The sequence below is a fragment of the Pleuronectes platessa genome, chromosome 23 (genome assembly GCF_947347685.1).
Source record: "Pleuronectes platessa chromosome 23, fPlePla1.1, whole genome shotgun sequence".
Lineage (NCBI taxonomy): Eukaryota > Metazoa > Chordata > Actinopteri > Pleuronectiformes > Pleuronectidae > Pleuronectes > Pleuronectes platessa.
In genome coordinates, this window is record NC_070648.1 from 3191952 (window position 1) to 3215574 (window position 23623).

Genomic DNA, 23623 nt, shown 5'->3' on the forward strand with positions numbered 1-23623 from the left:
CACAGAGCGACACACAACAATAAAACATCCTCTCAAGTGAAACTAATAGAAAACACACACACACACACACACTCAAAGTATCGAGGCTGCTGGCTGTTTCATTCATTAAATTGACCTGATAATACATAGAGCGAGCATCATCTATACACACATACAAGAGATAGTGTGTGTGTGTGGGGGGGGGGGGGGGGGGGGTCGACAAATGGTGAGGACTTGAGTTTGAATCAAACACCAGTCGACAAGATTCATAATCCCCAAAAAAATATTTATCCAAACTAAGACAAGTTTCCTTCGTGTCAGCACTGCAGGACAAAAACATAATACTTCATTATTCATCATATTGATTTAATTTACTATTACATATTGTCAATATTTTTGGTTAAAGCGACACATTATAAATAATTTGTTTGTTTTATAGATAATAAATACTTTGTTTATCTTTATTTATTGTGGATATTTTACTGTTACCTACTCATTGTAAATATATGGTTCATGTTTACACATCTTAAATAGGCTATTTTGTAGATAAATTAACATTGTATATATTTATATTTACCCACCAAAAAAAAATATCCTGCATAGACTCAGGCTGACTTTTATTTTGTATTGAACAACATTAATCTGGACAAAAAACATAGTATTAATATGATCATTATTAATAATAATAAGAGTCAGTCTGAGATGAACTTGAATTCATCTAACATAACATCAGTTTCAGATACGGTCACTGTGACCTTAAGAGCTGCAGCTCCCTCTGCTGGTGAGGGGCCAGAGCTGCAGGACAAAACTTTGTGACTGGTTTGAACCGCCCCTTGTTCGTTTCACTATCGGCAATTGGCTTCTAGAAAACCAACCGTTAACGTGGCCTATGCCAACTTGCCAACGGCTCACTTGTCACTCTGTCTGATCCGAGCAGCAGCAGCAGGAAGGAGGTGAGACTTTATTCTACTTTACTTTACTTCATTGTTGTTGCTATGATTTTATTTTTCTCTGTGTTTGACTTCATGAGAATGAGACGCTGAGTTGTTTCAATCTTTCAAATCCCATCCGGTAACTTTGATCTTGAGTTTATCATTTCTTTAACTTCTAAATCATAGTCATGGTGAACGCTGTTCCTGATGTAATGTGTGTAACACTGAATTCAGGAAGGTAAGAAATGAAGAATATTTTGTTCAAATAATATACTCTTTTTATCACAAATAAAATGAAACCGATTTACTCATTAGTAAAATAAGTAGTTAGTTTGATCTGAATAGAAACGTGTGAGGTCTTTCTCACACTATAATTAAATTTATAAACTTAATAATTAAATCTTAACCTATGAGTCTGAACCACGTTTTACATTGTGAAAGTCAGACATATGAAACGAAGTCACTGTGATACTGATGACGGGGAGTTTAAACTTAGACTAGTTTCCGTATGACTAGTATTTCCTTAGATGGTATTTTCCCTCCAAATCATCACTTCCACATCAAAAGGGGGGTGTGTCAGACGCTATGTGCTGTGTTATGCATGAGAAACACAAAAAGTTGTTGCAGAGACACTAGTTTTGTCACAAGTGTTAAGTTTGTGTGTCTGTTGTGTTACGTTAAGATGTAAATCAAGATGAAGATGGCTCCAGGAGTCAGTGAAGAAGAGGAGGAGGAGGAGGAAGATGAAGGTCAGTGCCTGAAGAGTAAGAGATCGATGTCACAACCCCTGCACTTCCAAAGACCTGAGTAAGAACACACACATTTGTGATATAGACTGTTCATAAAGACCATAGGTGACTGTATATAAAGGTGATCAGTGTCTGTTTGTCATTTAAATCACATTGTGTATCTTCATATATATATATAATAATAATATCATTTCAGGACTCTTGTCCAGTTTATTCACAATCTTAAATCAAGTTTCATGTGACTCGTCTGGTTCAGTCATTGAGATCATGTCCTGCTTGGAAATCATGAACTAAATCTGATATCAATCTGTGTTTTCATTCTAGATTTCCCTTTTGGAGCCCGAGGACAGAGTCTCTGGTGTCATGTGATTTCCCTCCAGGTTTCAGTCACGAGCCTCAGTCATCATGTACAAAGTATGAAGAAGTTTTAAAACAATGAATGAGGAAGTGTTTCTAAAAACTGTGGTTTCGGGACCCAGACAACCACTGAGCAAACAGTAGATCATTGTTAGTAGTAGTTATTAAAATTACAGGGAAATTTGTGAAATGTGTCATATTTACTTCTTTCCTAAAAATGTATTAAATAATAATTATGTCAATATCAAATGTATTTATTCATTTTAAATCTAAATCTATATGGTAAATCTAAATGTTAAATGTTAAATGATAAATGTGAATTCTAAATATCAAATGTTACATCTAAATGTAAGCATGACCAACCATTACAATAATACAAGCTAGAATTAGTTAAAATCAGGGAATGCAATATGATGAAAGTATGTTTGCAGCTTTTATTAAAAGGAAGCTTCTGACTCAGTGTAATATTGACGTACATTGTGTTTTTTAAGACTCTGGACAAACGACCTGTACAACGAGTGGTGTGAAGCTGAGGAGCAACGAGGACCACAGACGTTCAGTTGGACACAAAGTAAGATCATCACGTCTCACTCTCTACGTTATTTAGACATCTGCAGAATCCTGGTCCCATCAGACACTCAAAGGAGGTTATTTTTATTATTAGTATAATAATTATGATTATTGTAAATGTCGGGACATATTGACAGATCAAATCTGAACAAACTCCAGCGGTTTGAAGATGTCGGATGGTTGTTCAAATTTTTTTTTTCTTCTTAACAGAAGATGAGCTGGAGCAGGAGGTTTCAGATGAACATAAGCTCAGTGTGAGGAGGAGATGTGAACATGTGACTGAAGGAACTGATGAAACAGGAAGTAGAACCCTCCTCAACAGGATCTACACTGAGCTCCACATCACAGAGGGACAGAGTGAAGAGGTTAATACTCAACATGAGGTGAGGCAGCTTGAGACGGCTTCCAAGATGAAGATCCTCCAGGACACTCCCATCAAGGTCCACGACATCTTTAAAGCCTCCACTGACCAGCAGAGCAGCATCAGAGTCGTCCTGACCAACGGAGTCGCTGGCGTTGGAAAAACCTTCTCGGTGCAGAAGTTCACTCTGGACTGGGCAGAGGGTTTAGAGAACCAGGATGTGGGTCTGCTGGCTGTGCTTTCGTTCAGGGAGCTGAACCTGGTGAAGGACCAGCAGCACAGTCTTCTCACGCTGCTCCATGTTTTCCATCCAGAGTTACAGAAGCTCACTGCAGAGACGCTCGCTGTCTGTAAACCTTTGTTCATCTTTGACGGCCTGGATGAAAGCAGACCTTCTCTGGACTTCAACCACAGGGAGCTTGTGTCTGAGGTCACACAGAGGTCATCAGTCAACGTGCTGCTGACAAACCTCATCCGGGGGAATCTGCTTCCCTCGGCTCTCGTCTGGATAACCTCCAGACCTGCATCGGCCAATCAGATCCCTCCTGCCTGTGTGGACAGGGTCACAGAAGTACGAGGCTTCACTGAGGTCCAGAAGGAGGAGTACTTCAGGAGGAGATTCAGTGATGAAGAGCTGTGCAGCAGAATCATCTCACACATCAAGACGTCCAGGAGCCTCCACATCATGTGTCAAATCCCAGTCTTCTGCTGGATCATTGCTACAGTTCTGGAGCACATGTTGACCACAGACCAGAGAGGAGAGCTGCCAAAGACCCTGACTGACCTGTACTCACACTTCCTGCTGGTTCAGACAAAGAGGAAGAACAACAAGTACGGTGAGGGACATGAGACGAGTCCACAGCAGCTGACGGAGGCTGACAGGGACGTTCTCCTGAAGCTGGGGAGGCTGGCGTTTGAACATCTGGAGGAAGGAAACATCATGTTCGACCAAGAAGACCTGGAGCGGTGTGGCCTTAATGTCACAGAGGCCTCGGTGTACTCAGGAGTTTGTACTGAGATCTTCAGAAGAGAGTGTGTGATCTTCCAGAAATCAGTCTACTGCTTTGTTCATCTGAGCGTTCAGGAGTTTCTGGCTGCGATTTATATTTTCCATTGTCACTTAAACAAGGATGAGAAGCTGGAGAGTTTCCTGGGAACTCTCTGGGGTAGCTGTGAACTGTCCCTGGATCTATTCCTGAGGAAAGCAATAGATAAATCACTGAAGAGCAAAAATGGCCACCTGGATCTTCTCGTTCGCTTTCTCCATGGTCTCTCGCTGGAGTCGAATCAGAGGCTCTTGAGGGGCCTGCTGGGTCGGACAGAGAACTGTCCAGAGAGCTTCCAGAAGGCAATCATCAACCTGAAGGAGATGAGCACCTACGATATCTCTCCTGACAGGAGCATCAACATCTTCCACTGTCTGACGGAGATGAACGACCACTCCATTCATCAGGAGATCCACGACCCCAGTATCCACCTGTAGGCTCCAATGTTATTTACTCATCACTCCCATTATTCCTGTGTAATCCTATGGGGGAGTGATTAAGTTGGAGCCTCGACACCAAACACGAAACCTGTTCTAATAATGAAATAAATGTTTTAACATGAGTTATCTGTCTGAACTTTATACATGTATCACATTACAGTTATTGCAGCTTTAGATATGAGTTACTTTACAGGTTAAGAATCTATAAAACACAACCTGATGATTCTTACAGGTATATAAGAAAATATCAGGTAATGTTATTTGGTAAAATAAAGAATTCTGTAAAAGTTTGTATATATATTAATAATCACACTTCTTCTACTGATATACAGTGTCAATAATGAATTTTGAAAATATGAAAATACAGAAGAGCTATTTACATAGGTGTAAATTGTGTAATTATACAGGATAGAATATAGTCAAAAATGTGTCAAATATGTATATTAATATAGAACAAGTGAGTACATTTGCATAATGAAAACATTCAGTCAAATACTTTTTTTCTGGACCTATTTGTAAATTCTGTATCTTTTGGTTACATTTCAAATTCTGGGACAAAAATATAAAATAAAAGTTGTTTTCACTGGGCACGTTGAGTTTTGGTCTGAGCAATTTTTCATTTTAACGTAGTTTAAATAAGTTGTATACATATATAATCAGAGTATGAGCAGTGCTGCCTCTCTGTCGACAGATTTTGAATTCTGACTCATATAGTGTCCATTTTTTGGCTTATAATGACACATTGTAAACAAATTAATTATATTTATTTATTGTGAATATTTCACTGTTACCAACTCATTGTAAGTATTTGGTTCATGTTTACACATCTTAAATAGGCTATTTTGTTGATAAATTAACATTGTAAATATTTTGTTTATATTTAACCACCAAAATAAAAAATATACTGCATAGACTTTAATTTTTTTATTGAACAACATTAATCTGGATAAAAAACACAGTATAAATATGAATATTTATAATAATAATAAGAGTCTGTCTGAGATAAACTTGAATTCATCGAACATGACATCAACATCTGATACGGTCTCTGTGACCTGAAGAGCTGCAGCTCCCCCTGCTGGTGAGGGGCCGTAGCTGCAAAACAACTCTTTTAGTGACTATATAAAAAGCATGCGCGTGACTTTACTGCATGGGTTAACATTGCAAGTATCACGTTAAGATGAATCCGCCACTTGCCGAGACGCCGCTCCTTCCTTGAGTCCACTCCATGCCACTCTGTTTTCATCGAGCAGCAGCAGCAGGAGGGAGGTGAGACTTTATTCTTCTGTACTGGACTTCTTTGTTGTTATAATACTTTTCAAAAATAACACCACAAATAGAACGTTTTTAATTGTGTGTTAATCACAGTAAACGTACAGTGAATAGAACAAATCCTGTATTGAGAAAAATCTTTACTGTGAGTTTTATAGAAAGCTCAACATTATCCTAGTGATAAATCTTTCTACAAATAATAAATCAATTATAAAAAACTCTGTTTTACCAAATTATTATTCAAAACTACATTCACTACCATCATGGACTGCACTTTAACATGTTTAAACCTCAGCTGTGCAATATTCACTTTGCTCGGCTCCTTTACAGCAATCCCCTGCTCAGCAGCAGCAGCAGGAAGGAGGCGAAACTTTATTCTACTTTACTTTACTTCATCGTTTTAGCTGTGATTTTATTTTCTCTGTGTTTGACTTCATGAGAATAAGACGTTTTGTTTCACTTCAATTAGACAATCTGTCAAATCACATCCGGTAACTTTAATCCAGAGTTTATCATTTCTTTAACTTCTAAATCATAGCCAAGGTGAACGTTGTTGCTGGTGTCAAGTGTGTAACACTGAATTCAGGAAGGTAAGAAATGAAGAATATTTTGATTGTTCACTCCTCTTTCATTTCTCAAGGCGAGACAAACACTAAGAACTAAGGGGGCGTGCTAGACCGGTCCATGGGGCGGACCGGCGCCCCACTAGAGAGGTGCACTCGCCACCGGTCCGCCCCCAAGAGGGCGGACGCTAATTTTATCACATGTGTTAAGTTGGTCTGTCTGTTGTGTAACATTATGATGTCAATCAAGATGAAGACAGGAGTCAGTGAAGAAGAGGAGGAGGAGGAAGAGGAAGATCAGTGCCTGAGGAGTGACAGATCCATGCGTGAACCCCTGCACTTCCAAAGTCCTGAGTAAGAACACACAAACACCATGGACGATACATGACTTAAGTATAAATAAATAAATAAATAATTATGGAAATTAATATATAAATAAATACAGGAATAAATACAGAAATGTATAAATAAATGTAATAAATAAATTATATTTCCACATTTATTTATTTCAGTATTTCTGTGTCTGTATGCTAATGAGGCGGTCCTAACCTCAGTCTCTTGCAGGATTTGTCACAGGAGTGTGATGATCCAGTTCTACTACTTCTGCCTTTCAATGCTGACTGGTGCATTTATTTATTTATACTTAATTCATCGTAGTATCGTCCTCCTTATATAAAGTTGATCAGTGACTGTATATAAAGGTGATCAGTATCTGTATGTCATTTAAATCACATTCACTGAAAATAAGTGGCATGTATCTTCATATATATATATATATATAATAGTAATAATATTTCAAGACTCGTCCAGTTTATTCACGATCTTAAATCGAGTTTCATGTGACTAATCTGGTTCAGTCATTGAGATCCTGTTCTGCTTAGAAATCATGAACTAAATCTGATATAAATCTGTGTTTATTCTAGAATTCCCTTTTGGAGCCCGAGGACAGAGTCGCTGGTATCATGTGATTTCCCTCCAGGTTTCAGTCAGGAGCCTCAGTCATCCTATACAAAGTAAGAAGATGTTTAAAAAAAAGACTGGAGCTTCAACACCCAGACAACAACTGAGAAAACAGTAGATTATTATTAGTAGTATTTATCAAAATTACAGCAAAATTTGTGAAAAGGGTCATATTTATTTCTATCCCTTAAAAACATATTAAATAATAATTAGGTCAAAATCAAATCTATATATTAATTTTAAATCTCTATGGTTAATCTTAAATGATAAATGTTAAACCTAAACATCAAATGTTACATCTAATCGAAGCATGACCATCCATTACAATAATAGAAACTAGAATTAGTTAAAATCGGGGAATGCAATATGATGAAAGTATGTTTGCAGCTTTTATTAAAAGGAAGCTTCTGACTCAGTGTAATATTGACGTACATTGTGTTTTTTAAGACTCTGGACAAACGACCAGTACAACGAGTGGTGTGAAGCTGAGGAGGAGCAACGAGGACCACAGACGTTCAGTCAGACACAAAGTAAGATCATCACGTCTCACTCTCTACGTTATTTAGACATCTGCAGAATCCTGGTCCCATCAGACATTCAAAGGAAGTTATTATTATTATTAGTATAATAATTATGATTATTGTAAATGTCGGGACATATTGACAGATCAAATCTGAACAAGCTCCAGCGGTTTGAAGATGTCGGATGGTTGTTCAAATTTTTTGTTTTCTTCTCAACAGAGGATGAGCTGGAGCAGGAGGTTTCAGATGAACATAAGCTCAGTGTGAGGAGGAGATGTGAACATGTGACTGAAGGAACTGATGAAACAGGAAGTAGAACTCTCCTCAACAGGATCCACACTGAGCTCCACATCACAGAGGGACAGAGTGAAGAGGTTAATACTCAACATGAGGTGAGGCAGCTTGAGACGGCTTCCAAGAGGAAGATCCTCCAGGACACTCCCATCAAGGTCCACGACATCTTTAAAGCCTCCACTGACCAGCAGAGCAGCTTCAGAGTCGTCCTGACCAACGGCGTCGCTGGCGTTGGAAAAACCTTCTCGGTGCAGAAGTTCACTCTGGACTGGGCAGAGGGTTTAGAGAACCAGGATGTGGGTCTGCTGGCTGTGCTTTCGTTCAGGGAGCTGAACCTGGTGAAGGACCAGCAGCACAGTCTTCTCACGCTGCTCCATGTTTTCCATCCAGCGTTACAGAAGCTCACTGCAGAGACGCTCGCTGTCTGTAAACCTTTGTTCATCTTTGACGGCCTGGATGAAAGCAGACCTTCTCTGGACTTCAACCACAGGGAGCTTGTGTCTGAGGTCACACAGAGGTCATCAGTCACTGGCTGCTGACAAACCTCATCCGGGGGAATCTGCTTCCCTCGGCTCTCGTCTGGATAACCTCCAGACCTGCATCGGCCAATCAGATCCCTCCTGCCTGTGTTGACAGGGTCACAGAAGTACGAGGCTTCACTGAGGTCCAGAAGGAGGAGTACTTCAGGAGGAGATTCAGTGATGAAGAGCTGTGCAGCAGAATCATCTCACACATCAAGACGTCCAGGAGCCTCCACATCATGTGTCAAATCCCAGTCTTCTGCTGGATCATTGCTACAGTTCTGCAGCACATGTTGACCACAGACCAGAGAGGAGAGCTGCCCAAGACCCTGACTGACCTGTACTCACACTTCCTGCTGGTTCAGACAAAGAGGAAGAACAACAAGTACGGTGAGGGACATGAGACGAGTCCACAGCAGCTGACGGAGGCTGACAGGGACGTTCTCCTGAAACTGGGGAGGCTGGCGTTTGAACATCTGGAGGAAGGAAACATCATGTTCGACCAAGAAGACCTGGAGCGGTGTGGCCTTAATGTCACAGAGGCCTCAGTGTACTCAGGAGTTTGTACTGAGATCTTCAGAAGAGAGTGTGTGATCTTCCAGAAATCAGTCTACTGCTTTGTTCATCTGAGCGTTCAGGAGTTTCTGGCTGCGATTTATATTTTCCATTGTCACTTAAACAAGGATGAGAAGCTGGAGAGTTTCCTGGGAACTCTCTGGGGTAGCTGTGACCCGTCCCTGGATGAATTCCTGAGGAAAGCAATGGATAAATCACTGAAGAGCAGAAGTGGCCACCTGGATCTTCTCGTTCGCTTTCTCCATGGTCTCTCGCTGGAGTCGAATCAGAGGCTCTTGAGGGGCCTGCTGGGTCGGACAGAGAACTGTCCAGAGAGCTTCCAGAAGGCAATCATCAACCTGAAGGAGATGAGCACCTACGATATCTCTCCTGACAGGAGCATCAACATCTTCCACTGTCTGACGGAGATGAACGACCACTCCATTCATCAGGAGATCCACGACCCCAGTATCCACCTGTAGGCTCCAATGTTATTTACTCATCACTCCCATTATTCCTGTGTAATCATGTTATAATGCTGCAATAAAAGTTTGAACATGAGTTATCTGTCTGAACTTTAAATTTGTATCACATTACAGTTATTGCAGCTATAGATATGAGTTACTTTACAGGTTAAGAATCTATAAAACGCATCCTGATGATTCTTACAGGTAGATAAGAAAATATCAGGTAATGTTATTGGGTAAAATAAAGAATTCTGTAAAAGTTTGTATATATATTAATATTCAAACTTATTTTACTGATATACAGGGTCAATAATGAATTTGTGAAAATATGAAAACGTATTATTATTGATTGAAATACAGAAGAGTAAAAATGTGTAAATGGTGTAATACACAGGATAGATTAAAGTCAAAGATTGGTCAAATATGTTTATTAATATAGAACAAGTGAGGAGTATTGCATAATGACAATATTTAATCAGATACTCTTTCTCGACTTATTTGTAAATTCTGCATCTTTTAGTTACATTTCAAATTCTGCGATTGAAATAAAAGTTGTTTTCACTGAGCACCTTGAATTCTGGTCTGAGTGGTTTTTCATTTTAAAGTGGTTTATATAAGTTATACATATATATATATATATAATCAGAGTGTGAGCAGTGCTGCCTCCTCTGAATCCTCTTCCAGTCACTGAGGAGTTAAGTCGACTTCCTGTTTGAAACCTGTTTGCACTCGCCTCCCTCACATTCCTTCATGCAGACGCGTTCACGCCTCAAAGGCTTCCGTCCTTCACTTCAGCATCATGTTCGTGTCCCGGTCGCTCAGCCGCTTCAGGTTCTGCTGCTCGAAAAACAAAACACTACGAACCGACACCGTGAGTTCAACACGCGGATCTGTAGCTGCTCGCAAACACTTCCTCTATAGATAAAGACAATGTGTTGGTAGATATTGCTTAACCGTGTACTCTGTGTTTTTTACGAGCTAATACCACAGAACGAAATGCTGTTTAACATGTAGTTACAAACTTCAAACTCCAGAAACTACTTTTCTACATTTAGTTATAAACTACTTGTATCACTTCTTGCCACTAGTAGTACTAATACAGCAACATTCCTTCTATATAACACTAATAATACTGAGGACATCAAACCAACAGTTGCTGAAGCTTTACTTCTAACGTTCTACTTCTAACTTCCTCTACTTCCTCTACTGCTGTAAGAAGCCAACATGACAAGACAAGCGTGTGTGTGTTTGCGTGTGTGTGTGTGTGTTTGTGCGTGTGTGTTTGTGTGTGTGAGTGTGACAGAGAGAAATGTTTGTGAGAACAAGTTTCATTTTCTAGCTTTTTTGTATTTCAAGCGATATTTACGAGGACAGGTCAGAACATGTCATCAATCAATAAATCTAGTTTCATTTGTACAGACAGAAGTGCAATAGATGTAACGTGTAACTGAAGCTCGTTGTAAATAATAGACCAGGATCAGGATCCACCATCAGGATCAGGATCCACGATACATGTGTGACTGTTATAATTCCTTTTGTGTCTCAGTTCAGTTCAGCCTGGTCGACCAGCCTCTTCTCCGGCTACAGCAGTGAACCACCGACCAAAGGTAAACTCTCTGTGACCCTCTCTTTACCAAAGTCACCTGAAAGTGATATAAATAAAATAAAGCATTTGTTTTTGTTATGATGCATCAAGTGCAGTGCTGGAATCAGGACATGGTTAGCCTAGCTTAGCATAAAAACACATATCGGGCTGTGTGTCCTACCGTTAATCAATATATTTTTGTTTCTAATCTGTAAACTTCAATTATTAAACCAACAGTGAAGGTGTAAGTACTGTATGTGTGTCTCTCTCGCTCTCTCTCTCTTTCAGATGTGTCTCTTCATTACAGCCTGGGCCGCCCGGTCCTGTCGGTGCGTCTCCCTGCAGGTCGGCCATGTCGCTTCACCCTGACGCCCATGTTGACCACCGTGGGCGACCTGCTTCGAGACATCTCAGCCAAAGACCCCGGGGTCCACAGTGCCGCTCTGCTGAACGGAGGTAACACAAAGTCAAGTACTGGACCTGTCAGGACCACACAGACACAAAACAATGTAGAAAGGGTTTTAATATTGAACCTAAAGTCTGAATTCTCTGAACAGTATTGAGAAAAATCACAAATAATGAGAAACACAAGAATTTAGTAAAACTTTTTCTTTCCTCAGATGGACAGAGAATCTCCTCGTGCACGTTTATGGAAACAGTTTTAAATAAAGATTTCCAGCTCGTCATCAACGGCGTCACACACAATGTTGGCTCTCTCGGCCAAGGTAAACCCTGTGTGTGTCTCTAGAGGGCGCTATCAGAACACACAACTTATTGTTGGTCACTTAAATGGGAATGTTTGCTCAAATATCTTTAAGTGGTCTCTCTCCGTGTGTCAGGTGCGTCTCATGAGCACGTGTTGGGTCTGAACGATATGAAGTACGTGGTCCAGCTCCTTCAAGCCGCTCTGAATCTCCCTCAGCAGCAACACGTCAAACACTCGGAGCTGCTGATCCAACGGGAGCAACTACAACAGGAGCTCAGGCCACTGGAGATGGTACCACATCATACTATATATCATAATATATAAACACAATTATACACATCATATTGACCTTAATATCATCCGGATATACTGTACACCAAACACTAAATACTATGTGTGTGTGTGTGTGTGTGTGTGTGTGTGTGTGTGTAGGTGAAAATCCAGATGGCGAAGGAGGCGGAGTCGAGAGCCTCCCTGCTGGGGTGGGCGGGGCTTGGTTACCTATCACTACAGGGAGGATTCCTGGGTTACCTCACCTGGTGATGCACACACACACACATTCACCAACCTGAAACTTCCAGTTTTACAACCCTCAGGATGTCTCTGTAATCATGTGTGTGTGTGTGTGTGTGACAGGTATGTGTTTGCATGGGACGTCATGGAGCCAGTCACCTTCTTCATCTCCTGCACCACCAGCATGATCTTCTTCGGCTACTACATCCTCACAAAACAGGTAGACCCACATGTCCGTATGTCAGACCATATCAGTGAGGACACTTTATCTGGTACTCACTCTTTCAAAAGGCCGTTTGAGCTCTAAGACAAAGGTGTGTGTGTGTGTGTGTGTGTGTGTGTGTGTGTGTGTGTGTGTGTGTGTGTGCAGGAGTTCATGGTCACGGGGGCAAGGGATCGTCAGTTCCTTCACTTCTTCCACCGCAGAGTGTCTCAACAGAAATTTGATCTTCAAAAATACAACGAGCTCAAAGACAAGATGGCCGAGGTGATGGACACACCAAACACACACACACACAACCACCGTGGGTCTTTAAAATCAGCTGGAATCGAACTTGTGTGTGTCTGCAGGTGGACGATGATCTCCGGAGGTTGAGAAGTTCGATCCGTCTGCAGCTGCCCGTGGAACAGGTTCAAAGTTCCCGCTGAGATTCTTGTGTCATTAAATTTCACCTTTGTTTGTTTACAGTGATATTTTCTGTTGTAATCATTTTGGACTTTATTAAAGATGCGGTGAAATAAAACAACCGAATCTGTATCCGTAATTTTTTTATATATAAATATTTAAAAGATCCATTATAATTATCATTACGAAATATCACCCTGTACTTAAATACAGCAGCAATATACTTTTAATACCTTTAAAAATATGTATTTCACATAGTTGTTGAAACATTTCAGGCTATTGTGTTAGCTAGGTTAGCGAATATCAATATGTTACGCCATAGAAACAGGAACATATTTTAAAGTGGTATTATTATAAATATTACAGGTATTTCATTGGACACAAAGCAAGTATTTAACCCCCCAGTACATTCCTTAAGAAGAAAAGTTTATTATGTCTTATTATGTTTCACAATTTAAAGTATGTGATTGTTTGAAAATGAAAACACTTTGAACAATTCAAGTTATAATCACTGTGTCACAGTGTCTGTAATCACACAAGCTGCAGTCAGATTAAAATCAAAAAGAAAAGCAACGTGTGTGTGTGGGGGGGGGGGGGGGGGGGGGGGTTCCTCGTCATCAGGAGTTAAACCTGGTGACTGTCGGCCAACCTGTTTTACTTCTGATCCATTCAAAGTAATGAGCGACCTGGCGGAGATAAAATAATTTCATGTTAATGACACATTTAGGTTGTGTGTGTTTTTTCAGTGTATAGATTTTGTGTTATATATTACTTGTGTATAAACTCCAGGGAATCCAGGCCGACCACACTTGTCCCTCCAGCTGACGATGCCCCACAGGTAAGAGAAGCCCAGTTCATCTTCACAGACCAGAGGACCGCCATTGTCGCCCTGACAGGAGTCCACGCTGCCGTCCAGGTCACCTGCACACACACAGACACACACACACACACCATTATAAACTGTGAGTGTCCTCAGGTCACTGAGGACGTCAACACTCACCTGCACACATCATTCCTGGTTTGAATCGATCATTGTAGAATCTCTGACAGTCGTCGATGAGCGACACGTTGGCCCAGAGCAACACCTGAGTGGATCGACCATCTGCACACAAACGTTACAATAATCCAACACGATCAATAATTAAAATAACTTGTCTAACTTAACGACATTCAGTCTGACTCAAGAAATTATCCACGACGTCGTCTTTCTTTAGGTCCTAGCTTACGATTAAGCTACAGTTAGTTCTTATCCTTTGACGTCACAGCCGAACAGAAACGTACAGACCTTTGGTTCGTCCCCATCCCGAGATGCTGCAGGTGTGGTTGGGCTGGAAGAGTTGCGTGGACCAGGGAACGCAGACGGCGCTGATGGCCGGATTCTCCACGAAACATCTGTCCTCGTGTGGAAGATTCTTCAGCTTCACAAGAGCAATGTCGTTCTCGTACGTTCTGGCGTTGTACCTGATAAAAAGTCTCCAAGTCATTTCTGTGTCCAGTGTGTTCGGTCATTTAAGTTTTAATGACGACTGTACAGAGAGAAAGATTCGTACCGGGGGTGGATGAGAATGTCCTCAACAGGAACGACGTCAGTTGTGTCCTGATGTCTCGATTTCTTCCAGAGAGACAACAAGACTTTGAACGCCAGCGGGTTGGGTCTGATGAAGAGACGATTACTAGCACGACTGACTGATGAATATGTCTTTTAAAGTAAATCAGTCCTTAAAGTGTAAATCTGACAAAGATTCTGAACCTTAAACTCACTTAGAAAAAACACATTCTGCCTAAAATGACAAGATGAAGTGACAGTTCTTTGAACGTCCAGTGGTAGCACTTGTTAGTCATGAATTTATCCAAACTTAATTTGACACATTAGTCTAAAACAAGAAGTCGTATCGCAGAATGCAATTCACTGAATCCATGGCCAGTTACTTACAGAGCCCTAATGTCCTAATAGGTGAAAACTGTTTTATTTTGTTTGCACAAGATAAATTACATAGACGAGTTGGGACATGGTTTTTGTGAAACCAAAGTTCGGTCACATGTAGACAAAGCCTGATGCCGCATGTTCGGTGTTCTGGAAAAAGCCTCCCGAACTCAGTTTCCCAGGATGCAGCATGTCCCTTTGTTCCGGACATCTTCACACAGAGGTGTGAAAATCCACAAGGCTCACCTCCTATTGGTCACTCTTGCCCCATGACCTGTGAGGTCACCGAGCCAATATAAAGCCAGGTCTCCCCCAATTTTCTCTCTTTCTACCAACCTTCTGTTGGGATATGTTTTTTGTGCAAACCACAGGTCTCCACTTCGGCCTGTATGTGTAGTCAAAGCCTGAAAGCACATGTTTCTTTGTCTTGAAAAAGCCTCCCGAACTCAGTTCCCCAGGATGTAACAGGATGCTGCATGTCCTGTGGTCTGGACAATGTCACGCATAGGTGTGAGAAGCCACAAAAAGTCAACATCTATTGGTCACTCCGGCCACATGACCTGTGGGTCATCAGCCCAATATAAGGGGAGTTCTCCCCCAATTCTATCTCTTTTTCTCCAACCACTCTGAGGGCGGAAGGCTGCCCTCTCTTCCCACAACTCTTCAAGGAGTGAGAAGAGTATGCCGGCTTACTCTTCTCTTCCCACCAACTTCCGGAGGTCAAAGTGAAGCTCCCAGCTCATCTTCTCAAGGAAATCTCCTCGCCCTTCAAGTTCTACAAAACTCCTCGTAGCGAGGCGATGTCCTGCAGGAGAACTTCAACCAGCATCTGAGCACACGGCTCGACAGAATCGCGAATGCAGAACTCTACGACCACAAAGCTGGGAGACATCACAGAACTTCAACCTGAACAGCAACTTCTTTTCCTCTTTCCCTCGGACTGGTAACATAATCTGGGCTTAATAATTATACATGCTAAGCAAGACTGCTACTTAATTTTGTGTGTTTACAAGTTTGATATATGCTGTGATGTTGTAGCTATAAGTTAAATGAAGGTTAATGCTAGTTAGGCTTGCCACATAGCCTGGATGCCAGACGAACTTAGCCCCGCCCACAACATTTTTGGTCGGGCAGTTCGGTCTGGAGTCGCTCCGTTGAGGAAAAATTATGCCCGACCGGGCCAATCAGATTGTCAGGGCGGGCTTTATACGATGATTGACAGATGATCAACGGTAACGTAATCAACCACGTCATCAAAGTGCCCTTGGGTTGAATTCGTTTTCAACAAACATGCCTGCCGCTGGCGAGCTGAGATGTGTAGATGCTGCCATTGAGTCTGTTTTAGAAGACATCGACAGCGCATTCATTTTGAAAGAGGAACACAGAACGTGGAGGCGACGCCAAAGCACCGCGCTAATCCCTATCGCCCCGGCGCTGGGCTGTTCACACCGGACACTGAAGCGACGCTGAACCGCCGGGCATCGCTAATAATATCACCCGTTGATCCAGTAGATCGCTGCACGGCTTTGTGCCGGTCACACCGGAGGCTGAAGCACCGCGCTGCGCCAAGGCTGCCTCGCGGTGCTTCAGCCTCCGGTGTGACCGGCTCAAAGTTTTAACATGGGAGTGGATGGGAGCCAGCTGTTATTTAAGGCTTGGCGCTGCGCTGAAGCGTCCGGTGTGAACCCGGCGTTAGTAAATAACTCACAATGCGTTGCTTAGCATACGTCACATACTACATTGCTCTGATTGGTTGTAGGTCTATCCAATTGAGCGAAGAAGAATTTTACTTCCTGGTCAGTTGAAACACGCCCCATAATCACAGCCCAATGGAGCGGTCTCAGACTCACATTCTGACTAGAATTGTGAGTCTGACAACGTCAGGCTACTTGCCACAGGCTTTGTCCCTGTCTATCATTATCTGATTAACATACACACAGACACGCATAGCATCTCACCTAGTTAAACCTTCCCCCTCAGCCGTAAAGCAACGGCCGTAAAACAACCTCAGAAGAAGGGGGGGGGGGGGGGGGGGGGGGGCTCTTATCTTAGGGGGTCAGCGACCATTTTGAAAGCATGCTAATTTACATTCACACACACACACATACACACACCTCCTTGTTAGTTAGTTTGATTGTTTAGTAATTTGTGTTTTTATACTTTATTATGTTCATCATAAATGTTTTCTTTCACAAATGTTCTGTTATTAATGTTGCATAACTGAACTTTGCCAACCGTTACACTGTTAAGAACTGCATAACCTTCATTGTTCATTATGTAATCTTTAATGGTAAAATATTGAGATTTCTAATTGAACTAGATCTAAATGAGACTGATCCTAATCAATAAATTGACTATCTTTTCCCTTCCTTTGAAGGGTGGTGCCCTGAGGTAACTTTAACCAATTCAAGTTATGATTTTATATTAATATTTTAAATATTAATGTTTTATATTTTATTTTGATAACCAAACTTATTGAATGCCTACAGGCACCCCATTCTATGGTATCACTATTTAAGCATTATTGCACAACAGACGTGTGGTCGTCATCGGCAGGAATCATTTGCTGATACACAAACATTGTTCCCACATGATATTCATCGGGTGCAAAGGGAATATCTTGAGCACAAAAGATCAAACAAGTGAAGATGTCTTAGTTAAATGTGAGAAGAGGAAACTTTCCTGAACTCTCCGACAGTCAGGATGCTAATATTTCATGCTAATGCTAACACGTCCTCGTTTACCTGACGCAGTGAGCAGCGGTGATTACCCAGCAGCCCCCGATATATGCTCCTCCACAGTGGATCGCCCTGTTATCCTCCAGAGCGACCTGCCACTGGATCTGAGTCTGTATACACACACACAGGTTTATACATAGTGTTGTTAATAACTGGGCGTGTATATACAGTTAAACAGAAAGCAGTGTATCTGACTGACCGGTCTTGCCGGGACTCCTCCCACCACCCTCTTGACGCGGCGGCCCCGCCCCCGCTCCTCCACATCCTCGTCCTCGTCGTCCACTGTGGTCGCGTTGGGAATCCCACACTGTAACTTGGACTCCAGCTGCAATCGGCTGAATTTGATCTCTAGACACGAAGAGATCAGTTTAAAATACATCCATCCATCAATCCATCCACTTATTTATAAAGCCATAAAGTATAATATCAGCTCTTTGAATAAAGTTCTGAAAGCTTCACGGTTAACGTACCATCATGAGGAGAGATCAAATCTGAAATAAAGAGAAAAACAAATCTAATCAACAACAACAACCATTTGAACCGAGCGCTGAGTTCCCATCTGTCCTCACTGTACCTGAGTTGCTGAGTCCTGGCTGGCTTGATCCTGTGGAAAGTAAAAACACGTGAACACATCAGAGTTCTTTTATGTCGTACATTTACAGTCTAGTAGAAGTATTTCATAACTAGACTTCATAATACAACCACACAAAAAATTTCAAAACATTATGTAATTTAAACTGTCAGTGTTAGAGTGTGTGTAACTCACTGGTGTGTTTGGGCGATTCGTCTTCACCGTCCAGACAGTCGACGTGTCCGTCATGGACAGAATCTTTATGAAGACACACACCCGTCTTACACAGCAGACCACCGCTCCTGCAACCTGACAATACAGGCGTTGGGACAATGTTCTTGTGAAACTAAAGGCCTACTCTTCGGCCTATATGTGTAGTCAAAAGCCTGAAAACAGCCAAGGAACTCAATCTTCCAGGATTCTGCAGGTCCTTTTGTTCTGGAAAGTTTCACCCATAGGTGTGAAAAAGCCACCAGGGTCAACTCCAATTGGTCACTCTGGCACCATGACCTGTGAGGTCACCGTTAAATATAAGGCAAGGTCTCCCCCAATTCTTTTTTTTTCCACAATCCTACCAAGGAGGCAGGCGGCCATCTCTCTTCTCCTGCATCGCTGAGGGGAAGCCTGGCTGCTCCAGCACAGCTTCTCTTCCCATCTACGATCGGGGCGCAAAGGTGCAGCTCCCAGCTCACCTCATCATGGAAACCGCCTCTCAAATCAAGCTCTACCTTAAGGCCTCAGTATGCTTCTCCGAGTCCGTTGCGGAAGGAGGGACGGGCGGAGCGGACGGACCCTTTTTGATTTATAGTTCTACGAGCCTTTTTGTTTCCGAAAACAATTCACCGCCAGAACAGTAGATGGCGTAACGGAAGTCGAGCTTAGAGAAGCCTACCTCATGAGGTATATAGAAGAAGTCCACGCTGGTTTATTTACGTCCTCCCGGCTCCTCACACACAGTGAACGATGACAACAGAAAAAGGATGTTGATGACGCGACAGTTTTGCTGAAATAAAGTGACACCCAGCGGGTCAAAATGCTTTTGTTATCGTGTCTTAGCGCAGCGGTTCCCCGGTCTTGTTTCCAAACTGCGTTGCTAATTCAACAGCTGCAACAGCTTGAAGCTACACGGAGGCAGCTAGCTCCCCCCAGCTTCCACACACAGTCAGCACGGACAGCCGATACTAACTACTACCAAGTGTTTGCTTCTAACCTGACGGTGTTTGAGAAACAGTGTCATGAGAGCCGTGGGATTAAAGTCAGCGGGTTTTTGCGCTGTTCCCACCGCAGTTAGCATGGTGGCTAGCCCGCTATCCCCGTTATCAAAGTTCGTTATAACCGTATATGACCGTACACACATGCTGTAAGTGCTCTAACCAGCCACCGTCAGCCGGACAACGCCGCTGGCTTAACACACTTGTCACATTAATCATAGAGTCGTAGTTGTGATTTAGGTTTATTGTGATTTAGGGAATGAAACAGGAGGTTTGAGGTCCGGAAAAAATGATGTCCCGAAATGCTGGCGTTAGCTGACCAATCACAGCCAAGTGGTATCCGTGGGCTGTCCGCCATTTCGACGTGTAGTTAGAAAAATGAGAGCTGCACGAAAAGCTCTGCGAGGAGCCGCGGAGAGGCACAGAGAGGGCGTTCCACGTTGGAGAGGGCGGTCCTATCTGTCCGTGTTCGTCAAAACGGAGAAGCATACATTGGCCTTTACTCCTAGCAGCGACTCGATGTCCTGCAGGTAAGAACTTTGAACCAGCAACTGAGCCCCACAGGTCAACAGAACCGCGACTGCAGAAACCTTACGACCAACCGGCAATACGAACTGCTAACTGCACAGCAACCTCTTTTCCCTTTTCAAGGACGGGTCACAAAAACTGGACTTAATAATTATACGAGGCTAAGCAAGACTGTTTATTTGATTCTGTGTGGTGTTTATAAGTTATATGTGTGTTGAGATATCGTGTTTATAAGTTATTGAAAGTAAGGTTAGTTTGTAATGCTCTTCACAGGCTTTCTTTGCATATATCTCTGACTCTCATTCTCTGATTTAAAATCTACACAGACACACGGATAGTCTTCACCTCATTTAAAACCTTCCCCCGCTACTAGTCATAAACAACTTCAGAAGAAAGGGGGAGGGCTGCTATCTTTAGAGGGTCCGCGACCATCTTAAAAGCCCACAGAGGGTGTAACTCTTTTGGCAAGCCATTATTTTGAGAGCACCCTGATAAACATAGGCCCACACACACTCACTCAAGTGAATTTTGCCAACCTCTACACTGAAAAGAACTCCATAACCTTAAAAGGTTCATGATATAATCTTTAATAGTAAATATTGAGATTTCTAATTGAACTAGATCTAAATGAGACTGACCTTAATCAATAAATTGGCTATCTTTTCCCTTTCTTTGAAGGGTGGTGCCCCGAGGTAACTTTAACCAATTAGAGTTATGATTTTATATTAATGTTTTAAATATTAATGCTCTATATTTTATTTTGATAACCAAATTTATTGAATGCTTAAAGGCACACCATTCTATGGTATCACTTTATATTGCACAACACAGGGTTATTACGTGTGTGTGTGTGTGTGTATGTGTGTGTGTATATGTGTGTACTAACCTTTGCAGCACATTTCATCACTGCGGTCGCCACAGTCATCCACTCCATCACATGTCTGTTTCAGAAGCACACACTTGCTGTTTGCACACGTGAAGCCGCAGTCTTCAGAAATGAACAAATTCAAAAGGTCAGAAAACGATTTATCCATCCATCCATAAATCCATCCATCCATAAATCCATTCATCCATCCATCCATCCATCCAGAGACCTGTCAGGGCCTGTGACGGGTTATAACACGTTGCCGTGGCGACCCGCATCCCACCGATCTCCATCTTGTCGTAGATGACACACTCGGACAGGGATTTCTCGTAACCTTGGCACCGGATGCTGACACAGGTGGGGGGGAACTGTTTGCCTGGATGTTCCGTCGTCAGGTTGGAGTAAAAGACGGAGCCAGCGACCGCCGCGCCCCTGTTCACGAGACGTGTCGTCAATCATTGTTCCTCATCCACATCTCACTATACATGTGTGTTATATGAATGCATGTTTCCTCTCACAGTGGATTCTCATGTTCTTTGCAGGCCACGTTAGCTGCCGCCATGTCCCACAGCCCCCGACAGACCAGGTGCTTCTCAACACCTGTTTGGCTCTTGTCCGGAACCGAGATGCTGACGACTCCGGTCTCAGAATCGATCCCAGTCCCGATCTCCAGAATATTGTCTGTGTGAAAAGAGAGAAAGACAACGGTGAAGTTCACATTAAACATAGAAACAACTTATATGACAAATATGTGACAAATCGGTCTGTTGGAGCGAACCTGCACATTTGTCACCAAAGTAAGACATGGCAGGTTTCTCAGTCCGACAAGAGACAGCCATAACCTGGGAAAAGATTGTTATTGTTATTAAAGACGATCAGTGAATGTATATGAAGACGATCAGGTGGAGATAAACTTTGATAAATACACTTCATTTATGAGTTGAATGTATAGAAAACTATAAACATGATCTAAATCTAAACTCGTTTCCGCCCCCGTGGAACAGTGGGAATCGAACCTGGCAGTAGGAGCGGTACGTCCTTTGGTCTCGACCACAAACCGGCTTCACGTCGTCAGTGGGACACAGATACGGAAGTTTACAGGAGCACTGTCCTCTGATGCAACGCTCCCACGGAGGACAGAACACCAGGTCACATGATGCACGAGACAACCTGGTGAACACACACACAAGCCAACAATCTGAGTTTATTCACACACGTCATCACAGAGAATCTATTACAGATGTGATGCTTTCACAGGCACGTCAGTGTTTATCTTAAGTAGATACAAATATATTTATCTATGTATGTGTGTGTATAGATGTATATAGTTTATATATAATGAACAAAAACAATCATGCGACCAACGGAAGAGGCTCAGATGGTCGGTCACTGACTTCTTCTCCAGACACTCGGGTGAACCCAGGAACTCGTCTTCTTTTTCCTCAGCAGCTGTCGGGGTCGGGGTGGGCGGGGGGGCGCCGGTGACCTCAGGGGTCGGTGGGATAAAGGGTCATATTTAAAGACACTTTTCATTCATGTATTAATGGTATCAATAGTTAGATCAGTTTAAAGGATTTTAAATGAAATGCAATGACCTCCAAGTGTAGCAGAGATTTCTAAATTATAATTATATAAATCAAAAATCATAATGCAATGATTAAATACATATTAGTGACACTCTTTATTCTACCGTTACTTTAGTAAAAGGTCGCAGTACTTCTTTTTCCACTGGAGTATAATAAACATCTTATTACAAATACTATAATTCACTATATTTAGCAACAACAGCATTCTACCTTCCAGTTCACCCGCTCTAAACAATATCAAATAGAGATAACTGGAGAATCAGATTAAAAAATGTTTTACTCACAGTTTCAGATTTGATGACGAGAAGAAACAGCCAGAGAAGAGAAACTCCGACTGATCTCATGATCGACTTCAGCTTCGATCAAGTGTTTTCTCAGAAATGTTAAAAATAAAGACCAACATCTGTGCCCCACACACATAAACAGTTCTTCTCTATTCAGATGAAGAACTGATTATCTCTTCTGTCGTCGTCAATCATTAGCTCGTCTCATCAATAAGTTCAGACTCTGACTCAGCTGATCCGTAAACGACGAGGTGGAAAACCCAGATTCCTGTAACAACTCAAACACATATGGTACACGTGGGCGGAGCCACTACTGAAGGTCGAGGTTCAGACGTCTGTTTTTTAGGTTTCCTGCGAACAGGAGGAATGAACTCATAATCTTTTGGAATTTCAAGTTTAGAAATCTGAAAGCAATGATGTTGAATTAAGTGTTGAAGCTCTGTTGGGTCAGGTGTTCTCCAACCTTTCAGCCTCTGGCCCCAAATGCCTCCTAAAGCTTCTGCTAATCTCTCACTTAAGCAACATTTATTAATTTTAAATCTAATATCCTTTTCTGTCTTCTGTAACAATTTTGGCTACAACACACATATATCATTTTTGGGACATTGTGGCCCCCTCTCCGAGTCTCGTGACCCCCCACGGGGGCCCCACCCCTAGTTTGGCAACCACATTATATTGACTCTAACCACGACCTTGATTTCTCCTCAGAGGCAAACAAGAAGTTAATATTTATACACTAGTTTCATTTTATCTTACATGCACTATAAATGTTCTTGCCTGTTTATTGCCTTTTTTAAATATTATACTTGTTTTGATTAATCTGTCTTCTATTCTCAACTTCTGTTATTTTTTACATCTGAATTTGCGTCTAGATCTTCTTTTTTGTCAACTTGTATTGCC

The 23623-nt window shown here is 42.1% G+C and overlaps 3 protein-coding genes across 3 annotated transcripts; 2 read left to right on the plus strand and 1 right to left on the minus strand.

Moving 5' to 3' along the window:
- Window positions 1–786: 786 nt before the first annotated feature.
- Window positions 787–10162, plus strand: LOC128430577 (uncharacterized). The gene is given in 11 exon segments (XM_053416680.1): window positions 787–932; window positions 1594–1718; window positions 1985–2074; window positions 2509–2588; window positions 2798–4427; window positions 5613–5703; window positions 6520–6623; window positions 7193–7282; window positions 7677–7759; window positions 7970–8572; window positions 8575–10162. Coding segments are annotated over 10 exon segments (3912 nt in total). The 5' UTR covers window positions 787–932; window positions 1594–1605; the 3' UTR covers window positions 9603–10162.
- A 135-nt stretch (window positions 10163–10297) lies between these two features.
- On the plus strand, window positions 10298–13137 carry LOC128429962 (calcium uniporter protein, mitochondrial). Its single transcript, XM_053415866.1, has 9 exons — window positions 10298–10458; window positions 11134–11194; window positions 11461–11628; window positions 11793–11897; window positions 12012–12169; window positions 12311–12417; window positions 12515–12611; window positions 12762–12878; window positions 12962–13137. The coding sequence occupies exons 1-9, from the start codon at window positions 10387–10389 to the stop codon at window positions 13037–13039; spliced, it is 963 nt and encodes a 320-aa protein (XP_053271841.1). The 5' UTR covers window positions 10298–10386; the 3' UTR covers window positions 13040–13137.
- Window positions 13138–13142: 5 nt separating this feature from the next.
- Window positions 13143–23533, minus strand: LOC128429946 (complement factor I). The gene is made up of 17 exons (XM_053415844.1): window positions 22724–23533; window positions 22248–22339; window positions 21870–22023; window positions 21632–21695; window positions 21372–21534; window positions 21083–21285; window positions 20875–20976; window positions 18445–18558; window positions 18253–18282; window positions 18149–18169; window positions 17878–18026; window positions 17685–17788; window positions 14567–14671; window positions 14302–14477; window positions 14017–14118; window positions 13789–13937; window positions 13143–13702 (listed from the first exon to the last, which is right to left on the minus strand). The coding sequence occupies exons 1-17, from the start codon at window positions 22781–22783 to the stop codon at window positions 13634–13636; spliced, it is 1857 nt and encodes a 618-aa protein (XP_053271819.1). The 5' UTR covers window positions 22784–23533; the 3' UTR covers window positions 13143–13633.
- Between the last annotated feature and the right edge of the window lie 90 nt (window positions 23534–23623).

Coding starts and splice junctions, on each gene's coding strand:
- LOC128429962 (XM_053415866.1), top strand. CDS start 10,387: ATGTTCGTGTCCCGGTCGCTCAGCCGCTTCAGGTTCTGCTGCTCGAAA. Junction 11,195..11,460: donor CAGTGAACCACCGACCAAAG/GTAAACTCTCTG, acceptor TCTCTCTTTCAG/ATGTGTCTCTTCATTACAGC. Junction 12,170..12,310: donor AGCTCAGGCCACTGGAGATG/GTACCACATCAT, acceptor GTGTGTGTGTAG/GTGAAAATCCAGATGGCGAA.
- LOC128429946 (XM_053415844.1), bottom strand. CDS start 22,783: ATGAGATCAGTCGGAGTTTCTCTTCTCTGGCTGTTTCTTCTCGTCATC. Junction 21,286..21,371: donor AAAGAACATGAGAATCCACT/GTGAGAGGAAAC, acceptor TCTCGTGAACAG/GGGCGCGGCGGTCGCTGGCT. Junction 13,938..14,016: donor ACCAGGAATGATGTGTGCAG/GTGAGTGTTGAC, acceptor GTGTGTGTGCAG/GTGACCTGGACGGCAGCGTG.